At 41.6% G+C, this 22,731-nt stretch overlaps 1 protein-coding gene across 1 annotated transcript in view; it reads left to right on the forward strand.

Annotated features, from left to right (window-relative positions):
- REV3L (REV3 like, DNA directed polymerase zeta catalytic subunit) overlaps positions 1 to 22,731 on the forward strand; it is a 2,860,434-nt gene that overhangs the window by 885,645 nt on the left and 1,952,058 nt on the right. Inside the window, exon 13 of the mRNA XM_044062729.1 lies at positions 6,005 to 10,103. Within this exon, the coding sequence (XP_043918664.1) occupies positions 6,005 to 10,103 (4,099 nt within the window). The remainder of the gene's footprint in view (positions 1 to 6,004; positions 10,104 to 22,731) is intronic.

A 22,731-nucleotide genomic window follows, 5' to 3' on the forward strand; every position in this document is an offset into this window, starting at 1 on the left:
AACAGCCTTCCTTTTAGCAATCACTTCAGCTAGAAGGATATCTGAATTACAGGCCCTTATGGCAGTGGAGCCTTTCATCATCTTTCATACGGACAGGGTGTCACTCAGGGCCAATCACCCTTCATGCCCAAGGTGGTATCCAGTGTGGCTCTTAATCAGTCCATTCCTTTGCCAACTTTCTTTCCCAATCCACAGAACAAGGGGGAGCGGATTCTGCATTCATTGGATGTACACAGACAACTTAGATTCTACTTGGACAGGACTAAATCTCGAAGAAAATCTGAACAACTGCTGGTAGCATTTGCTGCAGGGGCAGAGGGGAAGGCTATTTCAAAACAAACCATTTCTAAATGGATAAGCCATTGTATTCATTTCTGCTATAAGCACCATGGAAAACCTATCCCCCAGGGGATCAGATCTCATTCCACCAGGGCTGCATCTACTTCTACAGCCTTTCTCAGAGGGGTTCCTACCAGGGATATTCTAGAAGCTGCAACCTGGAGTTCAGTTCATACTTCCACCAAGCATTTTCACTTACCAATTTTCTCTAAATCCAGAGCTGGCTTTGCTGCTGTTTTGCAGGGCCGTATAGCTGGTCCTAATGCGGTTTAAATCCATCCTTCCAACCGTAGCTTTGGGAATCTCCCCAAATGTAATGACTGCAACAGTGAAAAACGAAGAACATAGTACAGTTGTGTGCACTTACCATAAATGTAGATCTTCGAGTGTATTCACTGTTGGACTCCTGGTTACCCTCCCTTCAGCCCCCTGTTTTTCTCTTACTATACCTCTACTTTCTTTTACTGTGCTTAAAAGCCTTTTTGGTGTATTTGCTTTTGTTTGGAGGTATATTTTTGTGTTTTTAATTACTTATATATTTTGCTCCCTATTTGGGGGGCACCTGACTTCTGGGGCAAGAAAAACTGATGTAATGGCGTCGGCTGCATGTTTTATACCCCTGACGACCTGATGTCATGGAAGAGGGGACAGCAACCAACGCAGGATCCAAGACTTTGTTAATCAGGCCGACTGAGGGCAACCTGCCAGCAGATTACCCAAATGTAATGACTGCAACAGTGAATACACTCGAACATCTACATTTATGGTAAGTGTACACAACTGTATTTTGCGTACACTTACCATAAATGTAGGTGTTCGAGTGTATTCACTGTTGCCGTCCTGGTTACCCTCCCTCCAGCCCCCTGACTTCTTTTGTCTATAACTCTACTCCTTTTTTCTATGCTTAAAAGCTTTTTGGTGTATTTGCTTTTGTCTTGGAGGTATACCATTGGAGAGATATACCATTGGAGATATAGATATATATATATATATATATATATATATATACATATATATATATATATATATATATATATATATATATGGGTCTACCTGACATGGTCGACAGGTCATATGGTTGACAGTTTATTTGGTCGACAGTTCACTTGATCGACGAGCATTTTGTGTGTGTATATATATATATATATATATATATATATATATATTTTATTTATATTTAATTGCTTCCCATTAGGAGGGCACCTGACATCTTGGGCAAGAAAAACTGATGTAATGGTGTCGACTGCATGCTTTATACCCCTGACTATCTGACATCATGGAAGATGAGACAGCAACCGACGCAGGACCCAAGACTTTGATAATCAGGCCAACTGAGGTCTAGTGCAAGCAGATAACCCAAATTTGATGACTGCAACAGTGAATACACTCGAACATCTACATTTATGGTAAGTGTACACAACTGTACTTTTCCCCTCCCCCCATCCCCCTTGTATCCTCTTTCCCTAGCGGGACATACGCTTTCCACAGTGGCTTTTAGGCACCAGGACCACTTTACCTTATTTCCTTATTCCTTTGATGGGTTAGGACAAGAAAAACTGATGTAAAGGGCAAGAAAAAACTGATGTAATGATGTTTGTTGCCTTGCTTTATAGCACTGATGACCTGACGGCAGACTACAGGCGACTGCAGCTGACGCAGTAAAACACTGACTCTGGTATTTGGGCCGGCCAAGGGCTACCACTGCAGTGATGACCCACTGGTGATGACTGCAGCAGTGAATACACACGAACATCTACATTTATGTTAAGGCTACACAACTGTACTTTCCATGAGTATGGAACTAAATGAGTGTAAAGTATTTTTCCAGCATTTTTGTTTGGCTTGGTCACCTGCAGAAGGTTTTGTTGTGTGCTTCTGAGGTCACAATTTGGTTTGTAGGGTATAATTTTGGATGTTAGGGCAGGAGTTGGGGCTATTTAGGATGCTGTGTGCAATTTTGTAATTGTGATATTGGAAGGATGTGGGTGAGCTCAGGCCATCTTAAGCTTTTCAGGGATGTGCAATGATGAGATTTGTAGCTATTACTGGCTGCAAATCTGGCTGCCTTGTTAAAGGTGATTTCTAGTTTGGTTAAGAGATTATTTTGGAAGTAGGTAAGTATGGAAGCAGCATACAGCAGGGATGGCAGAATACATGTTTGAGCTGATATAGGTCTAGATTTGTTGGGTATATATTTGTTGTTGCGGTATAGAAGACCTGTTCTTTGATTGGACCTTTTGATACAGTTTAAGATATGTATCTCAAATTTTAATTGGTCGTCTATAGTAACACCAAGCAGTTTGGTGCTTGAGTTGGTGGTGGTGATTGTATTATCTAAGGATGAGCCGGTAAAGTTTTCTTTAGCTGGATTGAGGTTTCTTGGAAGGAAAAGGAGAAGCTTGGTCTTTTGGGGGTTGAGAAGCAGGTTGTTTTCAATTAGCCATTGTTCTGCTTGGTGCAGAGATTGAGTGACAGTGTGGAGGTTTTGTACATTGTCGGAGGTGTTAATTGTGGAATCGTCTGCATACTGTGTTAAGGTAGATTGGGGGCAGGAGACATAGCGGTTAATTGTAAATATATTAAAAAGTGGGGGGGCCAGGATAGAACCCTGGGGAACGCTGGTTTTGACAAGACAGAAAGGGGAGAAGGATGTTTGCCGTCTGACGAACTGATATCTCGGAGTATGCTGTTAAACCAGGAGGTAGTGGAGGTAAAGACTTGTAAGTTTTTTAGAATTCTTCTAGAATCGAACTCTTTCCAAAAAGCCATATATGAATCCAGAGCCCTGGTAGAGTGGCCCTTGACCCTTGACCCTGCCTGGAATAGTTTTGTTGCAGTTAGTATAACAAGAGGTAATAACGTTGACAACCATTTAGAAATAGTGTGCTTTCATGCAGGTTGTACCTTCTTTCATTCATGGAATGAACAATTGAGCCAGAGATCTGAAAGATTTAGATAGGTCAAGAAAGTACCTGAGCTGTCAGTGGGGAGCATACAAGGTAAGGAGTATCCTTTCTCCCTCATTTTTTAAGATCAGTAAAGAAAGTGTAGGAATGGATAGTTTGGCTCCAATCCAAAGGAAGAATTAGAAACTGAGCTCTCATCTGAGTCTGAATCAGAAAACTGAGGAGAAAATATGTGTCTGTCCTGTCTTCTTCCTGTCCAGATTCAGAATCTTGAACCTCTTCATGAAAAGAGGTATTTTTTTTTTCTTTTACCAGGAAGCGGTAAATAAGAAGGATCTAAAGCCTGAATAAAACCCTGAGCCAGACCCAGTAAACCACTCCTGTCGAAAGAAAAATGAGGAGGAGTAGATACATGTTTAGGTTTCTGTTCTTTTTGACTGAAAAAAATGGGGCCAATATTGTCATAAATGGCAGCAGCACAACATCCTGACAGAACAGGCAAGCCTTCCCTGTTCCCTCTCCCCAGACTGGCAAGAGTGGCCCTACCTTACCAACTGAGGGGACTCCCAACAGCTGAAGAGGATGTGGTGAACCCTGTTCCATAGTGGGTTACAAATGCTTCACCAGAAGTATCTGGGTACAGCAAATGACCACAGCAGAATCACCCACCTGGGGCTGAGGCAAATTACTAACATGATCTGGTGGCAAAGGCTGTTTTGCTCAACCTTCTCTCTCGCTTTTTGTGGCTGGAAGAAGGACCAACCGTGGTACCAACAAGTTGTTCCGTGGTCAAACTGAAAATGGCATCTCTTTCCCAGGGAAAACAAGCAGCAAAAGCCAGTAAAAATTTAAAGTCTTTAAAAAAAAAAGTCCACTTTTTTACAGAACAAGACAGTAATAAGTAATGTAAAACATTTTGCCAGCCCCAAATAGTAAGTAAACAATTTGAAAAATAGAAAAAAAATTTTTTCATTTACTTTAAACAACTTTTTAACTGACAGGAAAAAAAAGACTGCTCCCTTTTAAAAGTGCAGTACAATCTTGTTAAAACAAACTCCTAGTAGTAAAATTGACTTTACTGAAGAAGGTATTAACTAAAAATTATTGAAGAAGGGTTTATCCCCAAAGAGAACTTATCTGCCCAGCAAAGAAACGGCGCAAGCTAATGTTCAGTCCGTCAAAGTTTCAGAGGAACGTTCTCTTCGGTGGCAGTAAAGCTCTGATTGGATTATTGCGCAAACTTGTCTTTTAGGAAGCTCAGTTAGAGCTGCCAGACAGTTTAGGGATTTGGAAGGTGTCCTGAAGCTTTGTAAACTGGCTGGCTGTTATATCTTTGGCAGAATATAACCCATTTATATGCTACTGCAGCAATTATCCTCATGATTAGCATTTGCAATTAGAGGGTGAACGGTTTATTTATTTTAAGTTATGTATGCTAAGTCATTCTGTCGTACTGAAACAGAATCTGCTTTTACAACCTGATATTTAGCTGAGTTGAGTTACTGTCTTTCTGGATACTATGAATAAAAAGAATTTCAAGTGTTGAATGTTCATCTTGGCTGTGATTTGTCCCAGATGCATGCAAAATAAAAACTTCCCTGTTACTACTTGTCAACAGAATGAGAGTACTAATTTGTAGGTGCAATCCTGTCTGTACATCATCTTTGAGTGGGGGGCACCCAAGATGCATTCCCATTCCTCGTTAAGTGTGGCTAAGCTTATGAGAGTCTAGACTTATCAAAAATGTTAAATTGTAAAAGTAGTTAGTATGGGAGATTTATGCAGCGGTTAACATTTTCAGTGAAATATTTTCACTTGGAGATTAGTTGGTTTGACTGGTGCTGCCTTTAATAGGTGTCAGAAATGTTGCCATGGACAAGGAAGGAGGCAAAGATTTGAGTTTCTTTTATGCCATGTACAGAGCATTATCAATTGTTTTGGTGGGTACGTTCATATTGTGCCTCTCAGAGATTTGTGGCTGTGGCAAGCACATACATTGCAGCACATCTTTCAGTATTTTGCATAGAATTTTGAAACGTCTTGTGAGGTAGCAGTTGTCCTTTGTTTAGTAGATCCAAGCTGAAATTGGAGCTTTTTTAATAGTTGTTTTGCTGTGTTTTAAAACTGAATTTTAATTAATTTAAATTCCAGTTATATATAGATTTGGTAGCGCTTATTACACGTTATAGACAATATATAAAATTATGCGGAGTGGGTTATACTCTTCTTAATAGCTATAGCAGCTGTTTACATGGAGAGATTTACCACCCCTTGTTAGTGTTTAAATAGATAGTCACCCACTTTCCGTGATTTGCAGTTTTTAATAGAGTCATTGTGCTTTGCTTTAAGTCGCCATTTTAATATAACTTTCCTAGTGTTCTTTCAAATATGTGAAGTGCTCTTGATGTTGTCCTCTAGGAGCACATCACTGTATAGATTTGTTAATTTAGTTTGGCTGCACTCACACTTTCCTTTCTGGTGCTGCTGCTTGTTGGTTTGGAGATTAGCAGTGTAAGACCATATTTCCAGTACTGTGATTGGCTGGTTGATGAATCCCTTAAGTAGGTAATTTCTTTTTGTCAGAATGTTGACTTAAATAAATGCATTAGAACTTGAAGTTTACTGATATGCTTATAGTTCTTGCCATGTTTGATGCCTTAGTCTGTGGAATCACCTCAGAAGGATTATTGCACATTTATGTATGTATTGCTTCCCTTATAAAGTGAATACTGTTAGACAGATTTCTTTTTACTTTTCAGATAACCCACTGAACAAGGAGAGTTCAAGGACTCATTCTTCTATAACCGCAACAGGGAAGATGTTACTGAATACATCTATTTTTCATAAAGAAGCTGCTACACTAGAACCCCAGTCATCTGCTAAAATTGGATTACTGTGTAAACACTCAAGTGCCCTTTCATCCCACACTGTGACCAAGATGAATTTGACAGATGACTTTGCCCAGCAAAAGTGTATAAACAGTGTAGAGAAGCAGACCAAGTTCCCAGCTCCTACTGCTCCAGCAGCAAATACATTCGCCCATAGATATCCAGTTCCCTGTAATAATAATATTCATCCAAACCATACCTTTATAGACACTAGTAAGGCAAATATTTTCTCACTGTTTCCATGTGAGGAGAAGAAAATGAGTGTGAAAAATGGAGAGAGTATGGTTTCACAGACCAGTCGACTACACAGCAGGAAAAAACATGGGTGCAGTAAAAAACCCGAAATATCTCCAGGTTTATTGCATCATAACAGTCAAAACAGTAATAGTCCTAGTGTCTTATGTAGAACTTCTTGCAGCGTCCCTGATGTGGTTCACTCTCATGGCAGTGCCTGTGTTAAGGTACGTGAAAAAGTAAACTGCAGTAATACATTAGTTACCGAACCTGTAGTTTCTTTGGTGCAGGAAAACTGTGAATTTGCAACCAGCAGTAATATCACTGCTACTAAAAACAAAGATGATGATGGAGATGATGCAAGCTGTGGAAAACTGAGTATGCAATATGAAGTAATTAAAGCACCTGTGACTGATGTAGAAAACTCTGTCCATCAGGATGCCAGCTACAGGTTTTTCCCAAGTGTAGTTTTGTCCAACTGCCTTAATCGCCAAGAAAATGTACAGAACACTCAAAGTCAAACAGTGCAGCCAGTTACCCGACCATCCAGGTTAAAATTTTGTGAGAAGAATCTAAATGTCAGTAATCAGGCAGCATCAGAACATGGGTCTCTGGTTGTAAAAACTGAATCTGGTAGTCATTTTCATGATTGTGATTTGCCCTTATCTTTGGATGGAGCACGCGGCAGTGACAGAGCCATTGGAGCTACACCACCAGTAGAAAGCAAGCTTTCCTTTTCTGTAAATAATGAAGTGCCATTGCAACTAAATGCTGATCAAGCTTTAACTTTATATGGAAGCAAATACACACTTAGAACTAAGCGGAAAATGAACTATGAGACCGAAGGCAGTGAGTCAGAGTTGAGTTCGTTAAACTCCAAAGTAGCCTTACATTCACCAACAGCAGATGACAATGATATTGAAAATTTACAGCAGAATCGTAAAAAAAGAAAAGTGGCTCAAAAAGAGCCACCAATAATCATTAAGTATATTATAATTAATAGATTTAAGGGCAGAAAAAATATGCTTGTTAAAATAGGAAAAATAGATCCCACAGAAAACCCAGTGGTACTCACAGAGTCAAATCTTGAAATGTACAAAAGACTGGCACCTTTAAAGGACTTTTGGCCAAAGGTTCCAGAGTCATTGGCTACCAGATATCCATTAATACCAAAGAAGATATCTAGAAAGAAGACAAAAAGCAAATCCTCAAAGAAAAAATCTGGAAAATCTCTTAAGACAGATAAAAATGTTGTTAGAAATATTAAAAGGACTTATTGTTTTAAGAAAAAAGTAGTACATGAATTTCTTCCTACTCCTTTCCCATGTTATAACTCTGAAGCTGATGACTGCAATTTAGACTATAGTGATGTAATGTCTAATCTAGGTTTCCTTTCAGAAAGAAGCCAAAGTCCAGAAAAGCCGTCACCTCCTAGATGTTGGTCTCCCACAGATCCACAGTCCTCTAAATTAGCAGTCTTCTCTCAGGAAGGCACTTTATTGAACAGTTTTGCAACCAGTAGACATAATCGAGGACAAAGTCAGTGTGTGAGAAGCAGGAAAAAATCAGCTTCCAACCCTGTTACTATAGCCGAAAAGAATAATAAATTGAAGCAGGCTAAAACAGCAAGGGGTGCTACAGCTACTAATAAAAGGAACAGGCAAAGAAAAAATGCAAAAGAAAAAAGCAAGTCAAAAACCTGTATTGAATTCAGTGAAAGGCCTGAACCCCCTCCGGTGTGCAGCACTGAATTAAGATTAACTCTGGAGCAGACTCATGGTGAGAATCTGGGTTTTGTAAGCTCTCTGATAGCAAGCACTCAGAAGGATGTTTCTCTTAACTCTTCAGTGGGTCACCTTCTGGTGTCATCATCCTGTAACACACGAGGAGATTCAGCAGTAGGTTTGCTGGAAGCAAGTGCTACTACTGATATTCAGCACACTTCTGTTTGTGTTGGTTATGGTCTTACTGCAGGAACATTTACAACACCACTTTCTCAGCTACAATGTAGCCCAAACAAGACTGGAGTGGATGATCCAAACTGTGTACCTTTTGAGCACACCAGTACTTCATCCCCAGTGCCTACAAATTCTCTTGAATCGGTAGATAAAAAACAGTCCAAGACATTAAATCACACAAGTATTTATAGCTCTCCATCCTCCAAAATTATTAGTGAAACATCGCAGCTGCCTAATTCTTTGAAATCAAGTCAGCCATGTTCTGATGATTACCTTCATTGTACTGTGAGTACTCAGCCAAAGGATGGGTCTTTAGAACAGCCCCTGAGGTTGCCAGACTTGCAAATGTCAGCAGTAAACTATTCTGAAAACATTTCCCAGTCAGTGAAGATACCTTCTACCAAAGCCTTAGTGAATTATATAAGGAGTCCGGTAAAACAGATGGGGTGGGGACAGAAAGAAAAGGGAGACATTCTAGATATATCAAATTTTACTCCAAAAAAGGTAAAGCAGAGATCCCTTTCAGACACTACTGCAGATGATAAAGCTGTTGCATGCTTTAGGAACAAATGTGGAAAAGAGTTGTTTCCTTTCAACACAGGGCAATCCAGCCTTGCGGTTCTCAAAGAGTTATTACAAAAACGTCAGCTAAAGCTCCAGAGAGCCAATGAACCATCAAGAAAACCTCAGCTAAACAGAAGCATTTCTTACCCTTCTGAGCAAAGTGACAGCAGTAAGAACCCATGTTCTGTTTTGCAGCTCAGCAAAGTACAAGCTTTTGGTATTTCAAAGGCAAAAGAGACCAAGTCACTGTCTCCTAGACCCAACTCAGAGAAGCAGTGTGAAGTCAAATTCGCTGATCACTCTTTATCTGGTAATAGTCCTGTTTTCTTTTCTGATCCTGGGTTTGACAGTTGTTACTCACTTGAAGACAGTTTATCTCCAGAGCAAAACTACAATTTTGACATTAACACCTTAGGCGAGACTGAATTTTGCAGTTTATATTCTGGGAGTCAGTTTGTTGCAGCAGACTTAAGTTTGCCACAGAAGTTTTTGAGTGACGTATTGCAGGATTCTACCCCAGGTCAGGTGGGTGATTGTGACCCTGAGGTCTTGAAGATCTGTGCACCAAATTCTCAGGGTGAAAAGTCCCAGCAGCCTTTGGACCAGCCTGCCTGGACAAGGTCATACTGCTCGAGTCCTGACCTTTTTGATAGATCATCTTCAGAGTCCAAAGACAGGATTCATTCAGGCAAAGAGAGCTTCAGTAGACCTCATCCTGGACATGTAGAAAATAGTGTTACTCCCCAGCATTCAGCAAACATCCCAAATGAAATAACCCCACAAGGCGGACATCTTCGAAGCACTGAGTTATCTCTTATTCAGATGCGGTCAAGAAGTCAAGACTGGGTGGACTCTGTAAATAAAAAACCCAGTTCTTCTGGCATGTATCTTCCCCTTCATTCAAGAAACACTTCCCCTGTTGAAATAATAAGCTCACCTGATGAAAATTATGAAGATTCAGATTTGTCTGTTTGCAGAAATAATGGTACATTAACATCCACCCCTAGCAGTTCACCTAGATCTGTCTGTTCACCCTCACAGTCAAAAAATGGTGGTATCCTCTCCCGGACATCAGGTGCTCACATTTTGAAACCACTGATGTCGCCACCAAGTCGAGGTGAAATAATAGCAACTCTGCTAGATCATAACCTCCCAGAGATGAAGTATCAAGAACCATTCTTCAGTGATCCTACTGATGCACCAGAAAAGGCAAGGTAAAGTATAGTTCATAATGCAAGTGTATAGCATGACAGTGTGTGCTGTCTTTGTGCATCTTTTGTAGGCCTTTAAGTGTATGGAGGTATGTCTTTCTAGGTATAAGCAATTTTTGTTAATCTTGTGATATTCTGAACTGTACTCCACATACAGTATTTCTGGAAAATGATCATTCTGAAACTGTTCACATTCTGAGTGTAGTACTGCTTACCCATGTGAAGACACTGACTTATAGTAGAGAGTTGATTATCCGAATGTCAGTTATCTAAAACATCCATTATCCGAATGCAGGCTTCCAAAGTTTTTGGGTAGGAAAAATTATAAAGTCTGAATATGTAAACGTTAATATATTTACTTGTGTGTGTGTGTTTTTTGAGCTTGTAGACCACTTGTGTGTGAAAAATATTCTTTACTGTCCATTGGAATCGTTGAATGGTTGAAGGGTGTATTCCCTGCGTGCAGAAAAAACAAGATTTTAGAAGTTTTTTTATCGGGTTCAGTTATGTTTGATTATCTGAACAGTTTGATTATCTGAACTACCCTAGGTTCCAATTAGTTCAGATAATCAACTCTACTGTACATGATTTCTCGTGCATTCACTGTGAGAATTTAATTACCATCTACAGAAATTGTCCTTGTAAAATCTGCTTTAAAGCTTTTAGGGTCTCTGCCTCATTTTGTTTGTACAGCAGTGTGTATCTAGCTCCTGAGGACAGCTGGAGCAGTAGCAACAGCGAAATTTTAGGGACTGAACAAGCCAACACTACACTTGTAGTTAAGATGATGGCTCAGGAGTTTCATATTGGTACATTAAGTGTTAGATTGCTTCATAGACTGTGACCCTGACCTGCATGGATTGTGTACAGAATCTCCCTTCATTATCTTCTAGTAATAAAAAGTGATTCCACACACTCTCTCTATCTCTCTCTCTCTCTCTCTGGGATTACTTGTAACATCCTGCAATCTTGTAGGTGATGAATTTTTACTTATCCTTGAGGTTTTGAGAAATCAAAACACATGTATACTTTTGGTGGTAGTCTTGTTCTGTTTCAGTTCATTTGGTGCACATTTTGGTTAATTTAGTATTTTGCAGCTTCCTGTCAGATTTCTTTGTTAAACTGCTGCAGCCCAAAGCACCGTTTCTATTTTCTTTTAGTTGTTGTTTGATTTTGTTTTGAGTGTAAATAGCTTTTGATGCCTAAAGAAGTGTACATTTATCTGAGGATGTGTGTGTGTGCATGTTGGTGTGTGTCATCCCTACTTAGCTGTTATTTATTTTTCCAGTACATCATACAAACATTGTTTAACTAGCCACTCACTTGTATTGTACTGACAAGTCCATATAAAGGGTATGTGTGTCATATCTGCAGCTAGTGAAGTGAGTGGGCATTCAAGAGCCCTGTAGCTGGAATACTTTTATTTCTTAGACAGTTGTTTGCATATTTACCATGGATCTTTGTCATAGGAGGTTTAAGGTATTGCACAGTGAAGACTCCATTTGCCAGTGTCTTTTTGTTGTTTTTGCCCTTGGCTTTTCTCTGTGACCTTTTTATGTGGAGTTTTGGCCCTTATTTTGTACATTTTGTAGTCACTGAAATATTGGGTCTATGTTAAATCATTGAATGCTTAAAAAAGCGAACTATGATTTATCGAACCCATGTAAGCGGAAGCTTGCAATCTTGAAGGCTTAGAACAGCGATTTGTTTCCAAGGGGAAAAAAATCCTTGTTCCACAAAAAAAAAAACATTACATAAAGTGGGGGGCTTTGCCCCGCACACCCCCCCTACTTAAATATATCAACTCCAAGATTGCACTACAGTCACGAAAATGGCAAAGTAACAGAAGCGGACAAGAGATTTCTTTCCCAGGGAAAAAAATTCGCTTTTATGCTGTTTCGCGCTTTCAAATTTGATCAAGATGCATTCGAAAGAATGCGTCTTCGATCATTTAATAGGAACCTGAAATATTTTGGACATGAGGCTTTCTTAAAAGCTGAAATTTTTAGAAAATGGCCAAGGTAGCCACTTATGCCATACTGATGAGCCCATAAAAGGGCTGAAACATCTCATGTACACAGCTAGTGGAGTTTGGCTTTATTGGCCTAAATGCCTCAATAAATACTTATAAGAAGTAAAACGTCAGTGGGTATTCAGAAGTCATGTAGCTGTAACATTTTTTATGTCATTAAAAGATCATTTGCATTTCCCATGGGCTTCCTTCATGTGAGGTTTAAGGTATTGTACTGTAAAAACTCTGGTTTTACAGTTGTTTTAGCCTACATGATGCCCCCTCCCCTACCTTTTACTTGTTTTAATTAAATGCTTATGGTGCACACTTGTGACATTTCTTATGGCTTTTCTTTAAGGCTGAAGTTCCTGTATTCAAAGCCTGGAAGGTCCTTCTTTGTCTAGGGCTTTTATCAGTGTTTTTAGTGTGTGTGTGTGTGTGTGTGTGTGTGTGTGTGTGTGTGTGTGTGTGTGTGTGTGTGTGTGACCTTTTTTGCAACATGTTTTCCGGATGCTTTGTGGTAAGTTTTGCATTTCTAGCAATACTTTTGCTTTCTGGTGATGACTAACTATGTATGTATTTATTTATTTTGCTGCAGTTTAGAGTATGAACAGTGTGTGTGTGTTTCAGTGTGGTCTGTGCAACTTGGGTGTTCAAAAGGATAATCTCCATGTCTTGAAAATGTAGCTACTTTCTGCTTTTCATTGATAGCAGAGGCTGGATGTTCTTCATACCACATTGCTGCAGTCCTAACACTTGGGTAGTCCGCTGTCCCAGTCGGCCCGAATACCAAAGTATATGGCTGACGTCGGTCAAGGCGCATTAGTCTGGGGTTCACGCGCATGACCGACGTCATATCCTCGGTCTTTTTTGCCGCATGGTCCGATGCAGAAGCAGTTTTGCAAGTGCAGGTTGGCGTTCTGAGATTTTCCAAGTCGGAGTTTCAGACCGAATCCAAATTGCCCGTTGGGGATTATTTTGTTTTTTCTTGCCTCAGTATTTTACCGGATGTCAGAAAAAGTGAATAACTGTATTTCTTGTGAAACAGATACCTCATAGGGATTACCATACCTTGTGTATACCTTGCCTAGGGCCTGAGCACGACGTTGTTGGCTGTCGCTCTTGTGCTAGATTTAACAAACGCACTATAAAGAGAAGATTAGATTGTGCCAGGTTAGTTTTGGGAAGCGGTGTAATTATAAAATGCCGTCGGATGCTCCGGCCTTCGCTCAAAAAGCGCAAGGACAAAACAGCAAAGCCTAGGCTGGAAGAACCGGTTCTTTAGAGGGCTCGGTGGAGCCAGGGTTCAGCCAGAAATTTCTTTGGAATCCCAGGGAGACTTTATTACTGCAAGATGTGACCTCTCAGGAGGTAGGCCAGGCGGAAGGGGCTTCTCAGGTAGCTGTTCTTCCCTCCCTTCCTAAGGTGGTTAGGCCCTCCTGCTGTTTCCAAGGCTTCTCCCAGGGGCAGGCCAGGTTTTGTTTCAGGAGTTACCCCTAGTTCTTCAGGGTCTGTACCTAAGAAGCATATGCTTAAGATGGCAGAAGATTTGATTACTATGATTAGAGGTTCTATGCCCCCTCCTGATAAGAGGCCTAGGGTGGAACCTGAGCTTGGGAGTTTTGAGCAGTGTTCGATGCTTCTGAGTCTTGCTGAAGACTTGCAGGAGTATTCCCTTACTCTGATTCTGATGTAGATGATTCTACTCCTTCTGCTTCTCCTCCTGAGGATTTTTCATTTTCAGAGACTCTTCATTCCATGAGGGAGCATTTTAAATGGGAAGGTCAGGATTTCTCTGATTCCAGGAAAAGGCTTAGGGAATTTTTGTTTCTACCCCAGCATAGGCCTTTAGCTATACCTCCTGTTCTAGATGTGGTAGAGGATGTTTTTGCAGAGGCTTCTCTGAACCCTGACTCTTTGCCTCCTGCTCCAGTTAAACCGGATAGATATTATAGGGTGCCTGAAGCACATAAGTATCTTTTTAAGAGTCCTAGGGCAGACCCAGAAACTGTTTCACAGGGGCCTAAAGGTGTTAAGGCTTCTGTTGTTAAAAATCCTGTTCCTCCAGATAAAGAGGCTAGGGCTTTGGATAGATGGGGAAAGAAAGTGTATACTTCTTCCACTTTGGCCATGAGAGCTTTGAATTGCCAGTTTCACATGTTGAAATACCAAAATTATCTCCTTTCACAATTAAAGTCTAAGGTAGATGCTTTGGCGGAAGGTATTGAGTGTAAAGAGTTGCAGGATTTAGTTCATGTTTCTGAACAGGTGGGTAAGCATTCTTTGCAATGTGGTTTTGATGCTGTGCAGGCCTCTTCGAGGGTGGCTGCCACTGGTTCGGTTCTTCAGGCACGCCTGGTTGAGGGATCAGAATTTAGCTGAGCATGTGAAAACAAGGATTTTAGATGCTCCTTTACAATCTGATGTGTTGTTTGGTTCCTGTGGAAGCAGTTAAAGAAAATGGAAGACAAGGCTAAGTCTATGCAGACTGTTAAAGATTTTTGCAGGTTCAGCCTCCAAGTTTAGTAGAAATTGGCCTACCAAGGGGTGGACATATCCTGCTTATGATTCCCAGTCTAGGGGTAGGTCTAGGCGTGGTAGAGGCAGAGCTCAAGGTTCTTTTAGGCCTAGAACAGGGAGTTCACCTGCTCAGTCTTCTGGTGAGGGCAGGGGTCAGTCCTTTCGTAAGCAGACACAATGACCTGCCTTTTCAGCTGCCAGAATCTTCTCGGCTGGCAGCACCTTTGGGAGGAAGGTTGGCACTTTTCAAAGAAAACTGGAGTTTAATTACCCAAGACAGATGGGTATTGGATATCATTCACCACGGTTACAGGTTTTATTTCCATACCTTGCCTCCTTTCAAAGGCATGACAGACATTCCTCCTCAACAAAGGAAAGAGGCTCACAAGCAAATTTCTCTGTTGCTCCAAATAGGGGCCATTCAGCCAGTTCCTGTGCCAGAAAGGGGCCTAGGATTTTATTCTCGCCTGTTCCTAGTACCAAAAAAGGGGAACACGTGGAGACCAATTTTGGATCTGTCTATCCTCAACACTTATCTGGACATTCCCAAGTTCAAAATGTTGGCGTTACAACAGCTTTTACCTCTGCTGGGCAAAGATCACTGGATGGTAACTTTGGATCTCAAGGAAGCTTACCTTCATGTTCCTATCAGACTAATTTGCAGGAAGTATCTGCGTTTCGAGCTGGGAATTCTCATTATCAGTTCTCTGCATTGCCCTTTGGCTTATCTAAGAGTATTCACAAAGGTTCTGGCTCCAGTTATAGCTTTCTTCAGGCTAAAAGGAATACAAATCTATCCTTATTTGGACGATTGCCTGATTCTGGCTCAAGGAAGGGACGTGCTTCTTCAGCATTTGGAATATGTGATAGCAGTGCTAAGATGCCTAGGGTATTCTGTGAACGAAATAAAGTCCAGTCTAGTACCCTCTATGCTTTCTGGGTGTGAGACTGAATACAGCAACCCAGATGGCCTTTTTAACCCCGGACAAACAAAAGAATCTTTCTCTTTACTTCCATCAACTATCTCATCAGTCCGGGTTGACTGCAAGGACAGTCCTTCAAGCCTTAGGGTTCATGGCATCTTGTATTTTGGTACTTCCCAATGCCAAACTGCATATGAGGAAGCTACAATGGTATCTCAAAAATGTATGGACACAGCACTGCCAGGATTTGGACACTGTCATTCAAATAATACCTTGCATTCAAAAGGAATTTTTGTGGTGGGCTCAGGAATGTCACCTAAACAAGGGACTCTCTGTGACCCGGCCAGAGGCGAGTCAGATTCTAACGACAGATGCCTCAGACACAGCTGCTCATCTGAATGGAAAGTGGATACAAGACAAGTGGCCTGCCAGACTGCAGCATCTACATATCAACATGAAGGAGATGTTAGCAGTCCAGTTTGCATTACTGGCTTTCAAGGATTTACTTCTTCCAGGGCAGGTGTTGATTCTAACAGACAACACAACTGTCATGTGGTACATCAACAAACAAGGGGGAACACATTCTTATCCTCTATGCAGGCAAGCAATGATTTTGTGGGAGACTGCAAGGTTTCTGCCAGGAGCACAGAACTCCTTAGCAGATGTGTTAAGCAGGCAAATCATGGATCCCCAGTGGAAACTGGATCTTCATGTAATTCAGCCATTGACAGTGTCATGGGGAACTCCAGAGATAGATCTGTTCGCTTCTCCACTAAACCTCCAGCTGCCAAAGTTTTGAAAGGTTTCATCACACAGCCTGGAAAGTGGATGCTCTTTCTTTCAGTTGGAAAAATCTTCATGTGTATGCCTTTCCACCTCTGCCTCTCCTCCCAAAGGTACTTCTAAAGGTCAGACAAGACAAGCCAAGGATGATTTTAATAGGATTGGCCTCGCAGCACTGGTACCCATTGCTGAGGAGTCTGGTTTGATTCCACACCTATTGTCTCAGAAGGACGGGCATCTGCTCAATGTCAAGCTTCACTCTCTTCATCTAACAGCTTGGCATATTCTGTTTTGAAACATAGCAGGTCTCAGCTTCCTCAACAAGTTTTGAATGTGATTATGGAAGCCAGAAGACCCAGTACAAGGAAAGTTTTTTATTTTGGTGTGCAGCAAAGGATTTGGATGTTTCTATTTGAGTGTGGCTCTTCAATATCTTACTGAGTTATTGGACAAAGGTTTGTCTTTCTCTTCCATTAAGATTCATGCTGCAGCAATTTCAGCTCACTATGATTGTGACCCACCATTGTTTTCTCATCCTTTGTTCAAGCAATTTCTTAGAGGGGCAAAGAATATAAGACCCCGAGCTCCTACTCCTGCTTGGGACCTCAATTTTGTGTTGGAGAAACTCACTCTACAACCTTTTGAGCCTGCAGCTACTGCTGAATTGAAATATTTGTCATGGAAGACTGCTTTTTGTTAGCCATTACATCTGCAAGAAGGGTGTCTGAATTGCAGGCCCTTATGGCGGTTGAGCCTTTCCTGATTTTTCATAAGGATAGGGTATCTTTAATCCTTCCTTTATGCCTAAAGTGGTTTCTAGTGTGGCTTTAAACCAAACTATTCATTTGCCTACCTTTTATGCAGATCCCCAAAATAAGGGAAAAGATTTTGCACACTTTAGATGTACACAGGCAGTTGCTATTATTTAAGCAGGACTAAGGATTTTAGGCAGTCTCAGCAGTTGTTTGTTTCTTTTGCTTTGAGTTCTCAGGGCAAGCCTGTGTCAAAACAAACTATTTCTAAGTGGATTGGGTTTTGCATTGCATTTTGTTATTCCCATCATGGCAAGGAGATTCCAGCTGGGATTAGGCCTCATTCCAAATCTAGGGCTGGTTTTGCTATTTTGCAGGGCATGTTGTCAGCTCCTGCTTCCTTATGATTTGCCAGCCTGACTGCAGCAATGTGGTATGAAGAACATAGTACAGTTTTGTACCTACCATAAATGTAGATATATATATTTGGTGCAGGAGTGTGTGGTGTTTTTGGTTTTAGCCTTATCTTTTTAGGTCTTCTGACATCTGGGGGGCAAAAAAAGACTGGATATATGACGCCGGTCACATGCCATTTGTAGCTCTGGTCTCACAGACTAATCCTTTTCTTGACGACGACGACTCCTCACTTTAGGGCCGACTGGGACAGCGGACTACCCAAGTGTTAGGACTGCAGCAATGTGGATCTTCAAACATCTACATTTATGGTAGGTACAAAACTGTACTTTTCCAACTATAGAATGCTCTTTGTTTAATGAAAATAAGCCTTTAAAAGCTGGAAAAATGAAGTTATGATTTGGAGTATGGTTACCGATATGGAAAAAGGAAAACATGCCCTTGCAGTTGTACTGTCACTTGAAGAGCAATGGGCATAGATGAAATTTCAGTGGATGATTTGAACAAAGATATAAAGCTCGGTCTAATGTTTGACTTTGATAAGATTTTGAGAGAAGAAAAAAGATTTATGAGGCATACTGTGATTTTGATTAGATTATCAGGGAGATAGTGTCTATGCAGATAATGTAAATTATTTTAAGCAAAGATATGGTGGGATGTAGTAATGTGTACAATATGGTGGTCCCAGATGCAGTGCTTTCCTTTAAGCTGTTAGTTACTGCATGCTTAAGTGTAAAAAATAGTTAACATTAACAACATGAACTAGTCAGCTCCAAAGTGCATTTTCAGATAAAATGCAACAAGTACTGCAGTGGGCTTTAACTAAAGTGAAGGCACTGCATATTTCACAGGGCAGAAACAAATAACCTGTTGGGCAAACAAAAAGAGCCCAGCGAGACTGCTTGATTTCCGTCATTATTCCGTCGTGATATTCACCTCCTGTAGGAAGTATCCTGTCAAAGATACCATACATCCTCCATCACTCCAAATTTTGAGTGTCTTCCTCTCACGCCACACTTCCGACTTGTGCCCCAGGCTTGAGAATGAGTAGCAGTACAGAAAGGATGATTAAGTGCAAAAAAGCTTTGAACTGTTTTGCTGCTAGCCCAGTAAAGAGTCTGTGCTTGTCTTTTGGTTTGTCACCCATACAGCTTGTGCCAGGTTCCACTCCTGTAGGCAGATAAGTATCCCCACTGGGGATATTTTCCTCTTTACCTGACCTTTTGTAAGAGTTTTAATATTTTTCATGTCATTTGGTAGGGGAAAATGTGAAAGCTAGAGGTAGATGCGATACTGTAATCATCATAACAAATGTTTGATGTCTTTCCATGTCACTGTTGCAGTATTCGTTACAATAGGGATCAACTGCCAAGGGTGGCCCGACATCCAGCCAGTATACCAAACCTTTTAGGTTGCTTAAGGTATGCCGTACGTAACACGCATATTCCCAGTGTATAGCATAGGGCAATAAAGGTGATGTGATGTCCGGACATACTATCCTCAGATCTTCTTTGCCGCTAGTCCAAACACCATCTTTTAATCGTCTGTCTGAATGCCCTCTTCATTTGCTGGTTCTCCAAGCTGTTTTCAGAAAGTGCCTCGTGTGTGTGTGTTTTTTTTTTTTTTTTGCTTTTGGGGCTCATGTCCAGAAAGGGTAAATGCCAGTGCGAGAGACAGATTCCTCGTGAAGATCATCACAAGCAGTGCTTATTTTGTCTTGGTGCTTCCCACAACCATACAGCCTGTTCCATTTGTCAGGCTTTTGTCAAAAAGTGTCTCTGTAGTCGGATTTTCTCTTTGTCCCTGTAGTTTGAGAACCAACATCTTAAGGTTTTAGAGAAAGACACTATGGAAGAAACTTCCTGCTCCACGGATCAGCCCTCCGTGAAGAATAAGGCCAAGAAATCTCAATCTGATTCTTCTGCTCTGCCACCTCTGCCAAGGCTAGTGAAAGCCTGGAGGATCACCCAGCTCCTTTGATGGATTCTTCTGCTGTGACCACTTCAGAGGCCGGCCTGGATCCAGCATCATGCACATCCCTGGAAAGCTTGCAGATATCTGCAGGGGAAACTGCTGCTGATTGTTATCGAAGGGCCTAGGGGTGTTCCTCAGATTTTGGTTAGGGAGGAAGTCCTAACTACGATTATAGAATGCCGTCCGAGGTCTGATCCTTCTAAATTTTACAAGGTGGGCATCCCTTTGAAAAAGAAACAAAAAACAAAGCATGTTTCTCCTGCTCCTAAGGACCCTCAGAGTGAATGGCAGAATTTCACTCAGGGATTGTTTAATGCTCTTATGGCTGTAAAGCCTCCTCAAGGAGTTTCTGTTCCTGCTCCCCCTTGGTCCTCTTCTCCCCTTAAAAGATCTAGGGAACAGGATTCCTCTGAGGAGGAGGTGGGTTTCGAGGAGGAATCCCCTTGCTTATTCTTCCCATATTCCTTCTCCTTTAGACAGTGGTTCTGAGGAAGAGGAGTCCATTAGTCCTGACACTTCCTTTGAGGAAATTTCTTTTGGGGACACAGTTTCCAGAATGATGCAATTTTTTAAATGGGATTCTGTCCAGGTTTCTGAGGTCCAGGAGAGGTATTACAGGCTCCTGGAAATGGACTCTCCTGGACCTTCGGCTGCTAATCCTGTTTTGGCTGCTTTGTTGAATGCATTTTCTACTGCGTCTCAGGCTCTGGACTCTCAGCTCCCTGCCCTAAAGAAAGCTGATAGGTTTCATAGGGTGCCTGATGATTGTAAATTTCTTTATAGATGTTCTATAGCTGACCCTTCTGTGATGTCTGTGGCATCCAACAATCCATCTCAGTTACTGCCTTTTACTAAGTTACTTTCTTCTGATAAAGACAGCAGAGTTATGGAAGGGCTAGGTAAGAAGGTTTATACCTGAGCTACCCTTCCTTTTAAGGCCGTCAATTATCAGACCCATATGTCAAGATATATTTTGACTCTTCTTTCTCAGCCCTGTCAGGTAATTTTTTACCTTCCTGACCCTGAAGGTAAGACTTCTGCTCTCTCCTTGTTGGGGAATTCTTCTCAGATGGCTTTCCATTTTAAGTGCAGTTGTGATGCAGCAGATGCTTCCTCTAGAGCTGCTGCATTTGGCTCTGTAATGAGGAGATATTCCTGGCTTTGGCTTCAACCTTTGCCTGTTGATATTAAGGCTAAGTTGATGGATGCCCCTCTAGATAACAAACATTTATTTGGTGCAGCTGCTGCAGATTTGTTTAAGTCTCTTCAGGATAAGGGCAATGCTTTACAGGAAATCAAACATGTTTTTGTCTTTTCTGTGCTTAAATTTCAAAGGAATTACCCTAATAAGCCAGCCTTTGTTCGTAGGCAGTCTCGCCCTTTGGGAAACTGGCTCCTCCTGCTAAAGTTACCCCAGACTCGTGTGTCACAGAAATCTACTTTTCTTGACAAACCAGGTGCTGTCTGACTACCCTGTTCTTCTTAGACACACATTCTTCTTTTTCTTTGTCTTTCCCTATCCCTTCCAGTTTGGTTAAAGATTACTCAGGATTCCAGGGTTCTGTCCTTTATCTGCCTAGGGTACTACTTGGCCTGGAAATCTCTTCCCAGTTTTATGGGCATTCTTTACCCCCCCCCCCCCTCGGGAACAGTTGGCATTTTTTCTAAGGGTGCTTCAGGATCTTTTTACTCGGGGAACTATTCAGGAAGTTCCAGTTTCTAAAAAGGGGGAAGGGGTTTTACTCCAGAATGTTCTTGGTTCCCAGGAAAAAAGGCACTTGGAGACCCATTCTGGATCTCTGTCTCATCTAAACACCTTTCTGAAGGGCCCTTCCTTTTGGATGTGGTCCTTTCAGACTTTGTTCCCTCTGCTGCTTCCTCAGGCTTTTCTAGTGTCTCAGGACCTCAAGGATGCTTATCTTTATTTCCCTATTCATTCCCTCTTCAGGAGGTTTTTATGTTTCTCTGTTGCTTCCTGGCATTTTCAGTTCTCTGCTTTGCTCATTGGCCTTTCTACTGCCCCAAGGGTATTCACCAAACACCTTTCTCCTGTGATTGCTTTTTGCAGGCTGTGGGGGATACAGGTCTTTCCCTACTTAGTCTCTTTTAGGCATCCTGTACAGAGATTTTACTGCAGCATCTACACTTTGCCATTTCTGTCTTGCAAAGCCTGGGATTCACTATAAATCTCCAAAAGTCCTTTCTGACTCCTTCACAAGATTATGTATTTTCTGGGGTGCAGGATCCAGACTGTTCTATTGATGACATTCCTGCCTCCTCCCAAGGCCCTAACTCTCGTTTCTTTCAGTCCCTTCATCGTCTGGCTTCAGTCACAGCCGGGGAGTTTCTGAGAGCTCTAGGTTTTATGGCTTCCACCATTCTTATGCTCCACTTTCCCAAACTCTATATGAGAACTTCAGTTATTTCTAAAGCCAGTTTGACTTCAGCATTCTCATCCCCTCAACTTTCTTAGTTCCTCTTCTTCCATGCCTCAAACTAGAATTTCAGTGGTGGATTCAGTGGTTGTTTCTCAGTCTAGAGCTCCCTTTTCAACCCCTTCTTCCCTCGTAGGAGCTGTTCACAGACACTTCAGACATGGAAGGGAGAGCATCCTTCAGCTCTTTACAGGTGCAGGGTGCTTGGTCACCTCAACAAAGGAAAGACCACATCAGTGTCCGAGATGAGAGCTCTTCTGCTGGCTCTTCAAACTTTTCACCCTTTATTCTCCCCAGAACCTCTTAAGGTGTTCACAGACAATATTGCCATGATGTGGTATGTCAACAAGCAAGGGGGGACAAGGCACTTCTAGTATGGGAAGTAGCTATCTAATATTGTGCGACTCTTTGGGCAGTTTAAGTTCCTTCAGGTCAGAATATTGTGGCAGACTGTCTGACCAAGTCCATAACACAATCCCAAGAGTGGATGCTTCACAGGAATGTGTTTCTGGACATTGTCCACCAGTGGGGTACTCCTCAAGTGGATCTTTTTGCCTCCTCTCTGAACAGACAACTTCCTCTTTTTTGTGCCGGAGTCTCAGGTCCTCTGTTCCTGAAGGTGGACACCCTCTCTTTTTCCTGGAAGGGGATGTTTCTTTATTGCCTTCCCTCCACTTCCCCCTCGTTACAAAAAGTCCTAATCAGAATACAGCAGGATTCTCCCAGAATCTTGCTGGTGACTCACTTTTAACCCAGACAGCATTGGTTCCCTCTTCTTCATTTAGCCAAGGGCAGTCATCACAGGTTACCTCACAGGGT

This window comes from Protopterus annectens, chromosome 2.part1 (assembly GCF_019279795.1).
Source record: "Protopterus annectens isolate FY-2018-M chromosome 2.part1, PAN1.0, whole genome shotgun sequence".
In the NCBI taxonomy this organism is placed as follows: Eukaryota; Metazoa; Chordata; order Ceratodontiformes; family Protopteridae; genus Protopterus; species Protopterus annectens.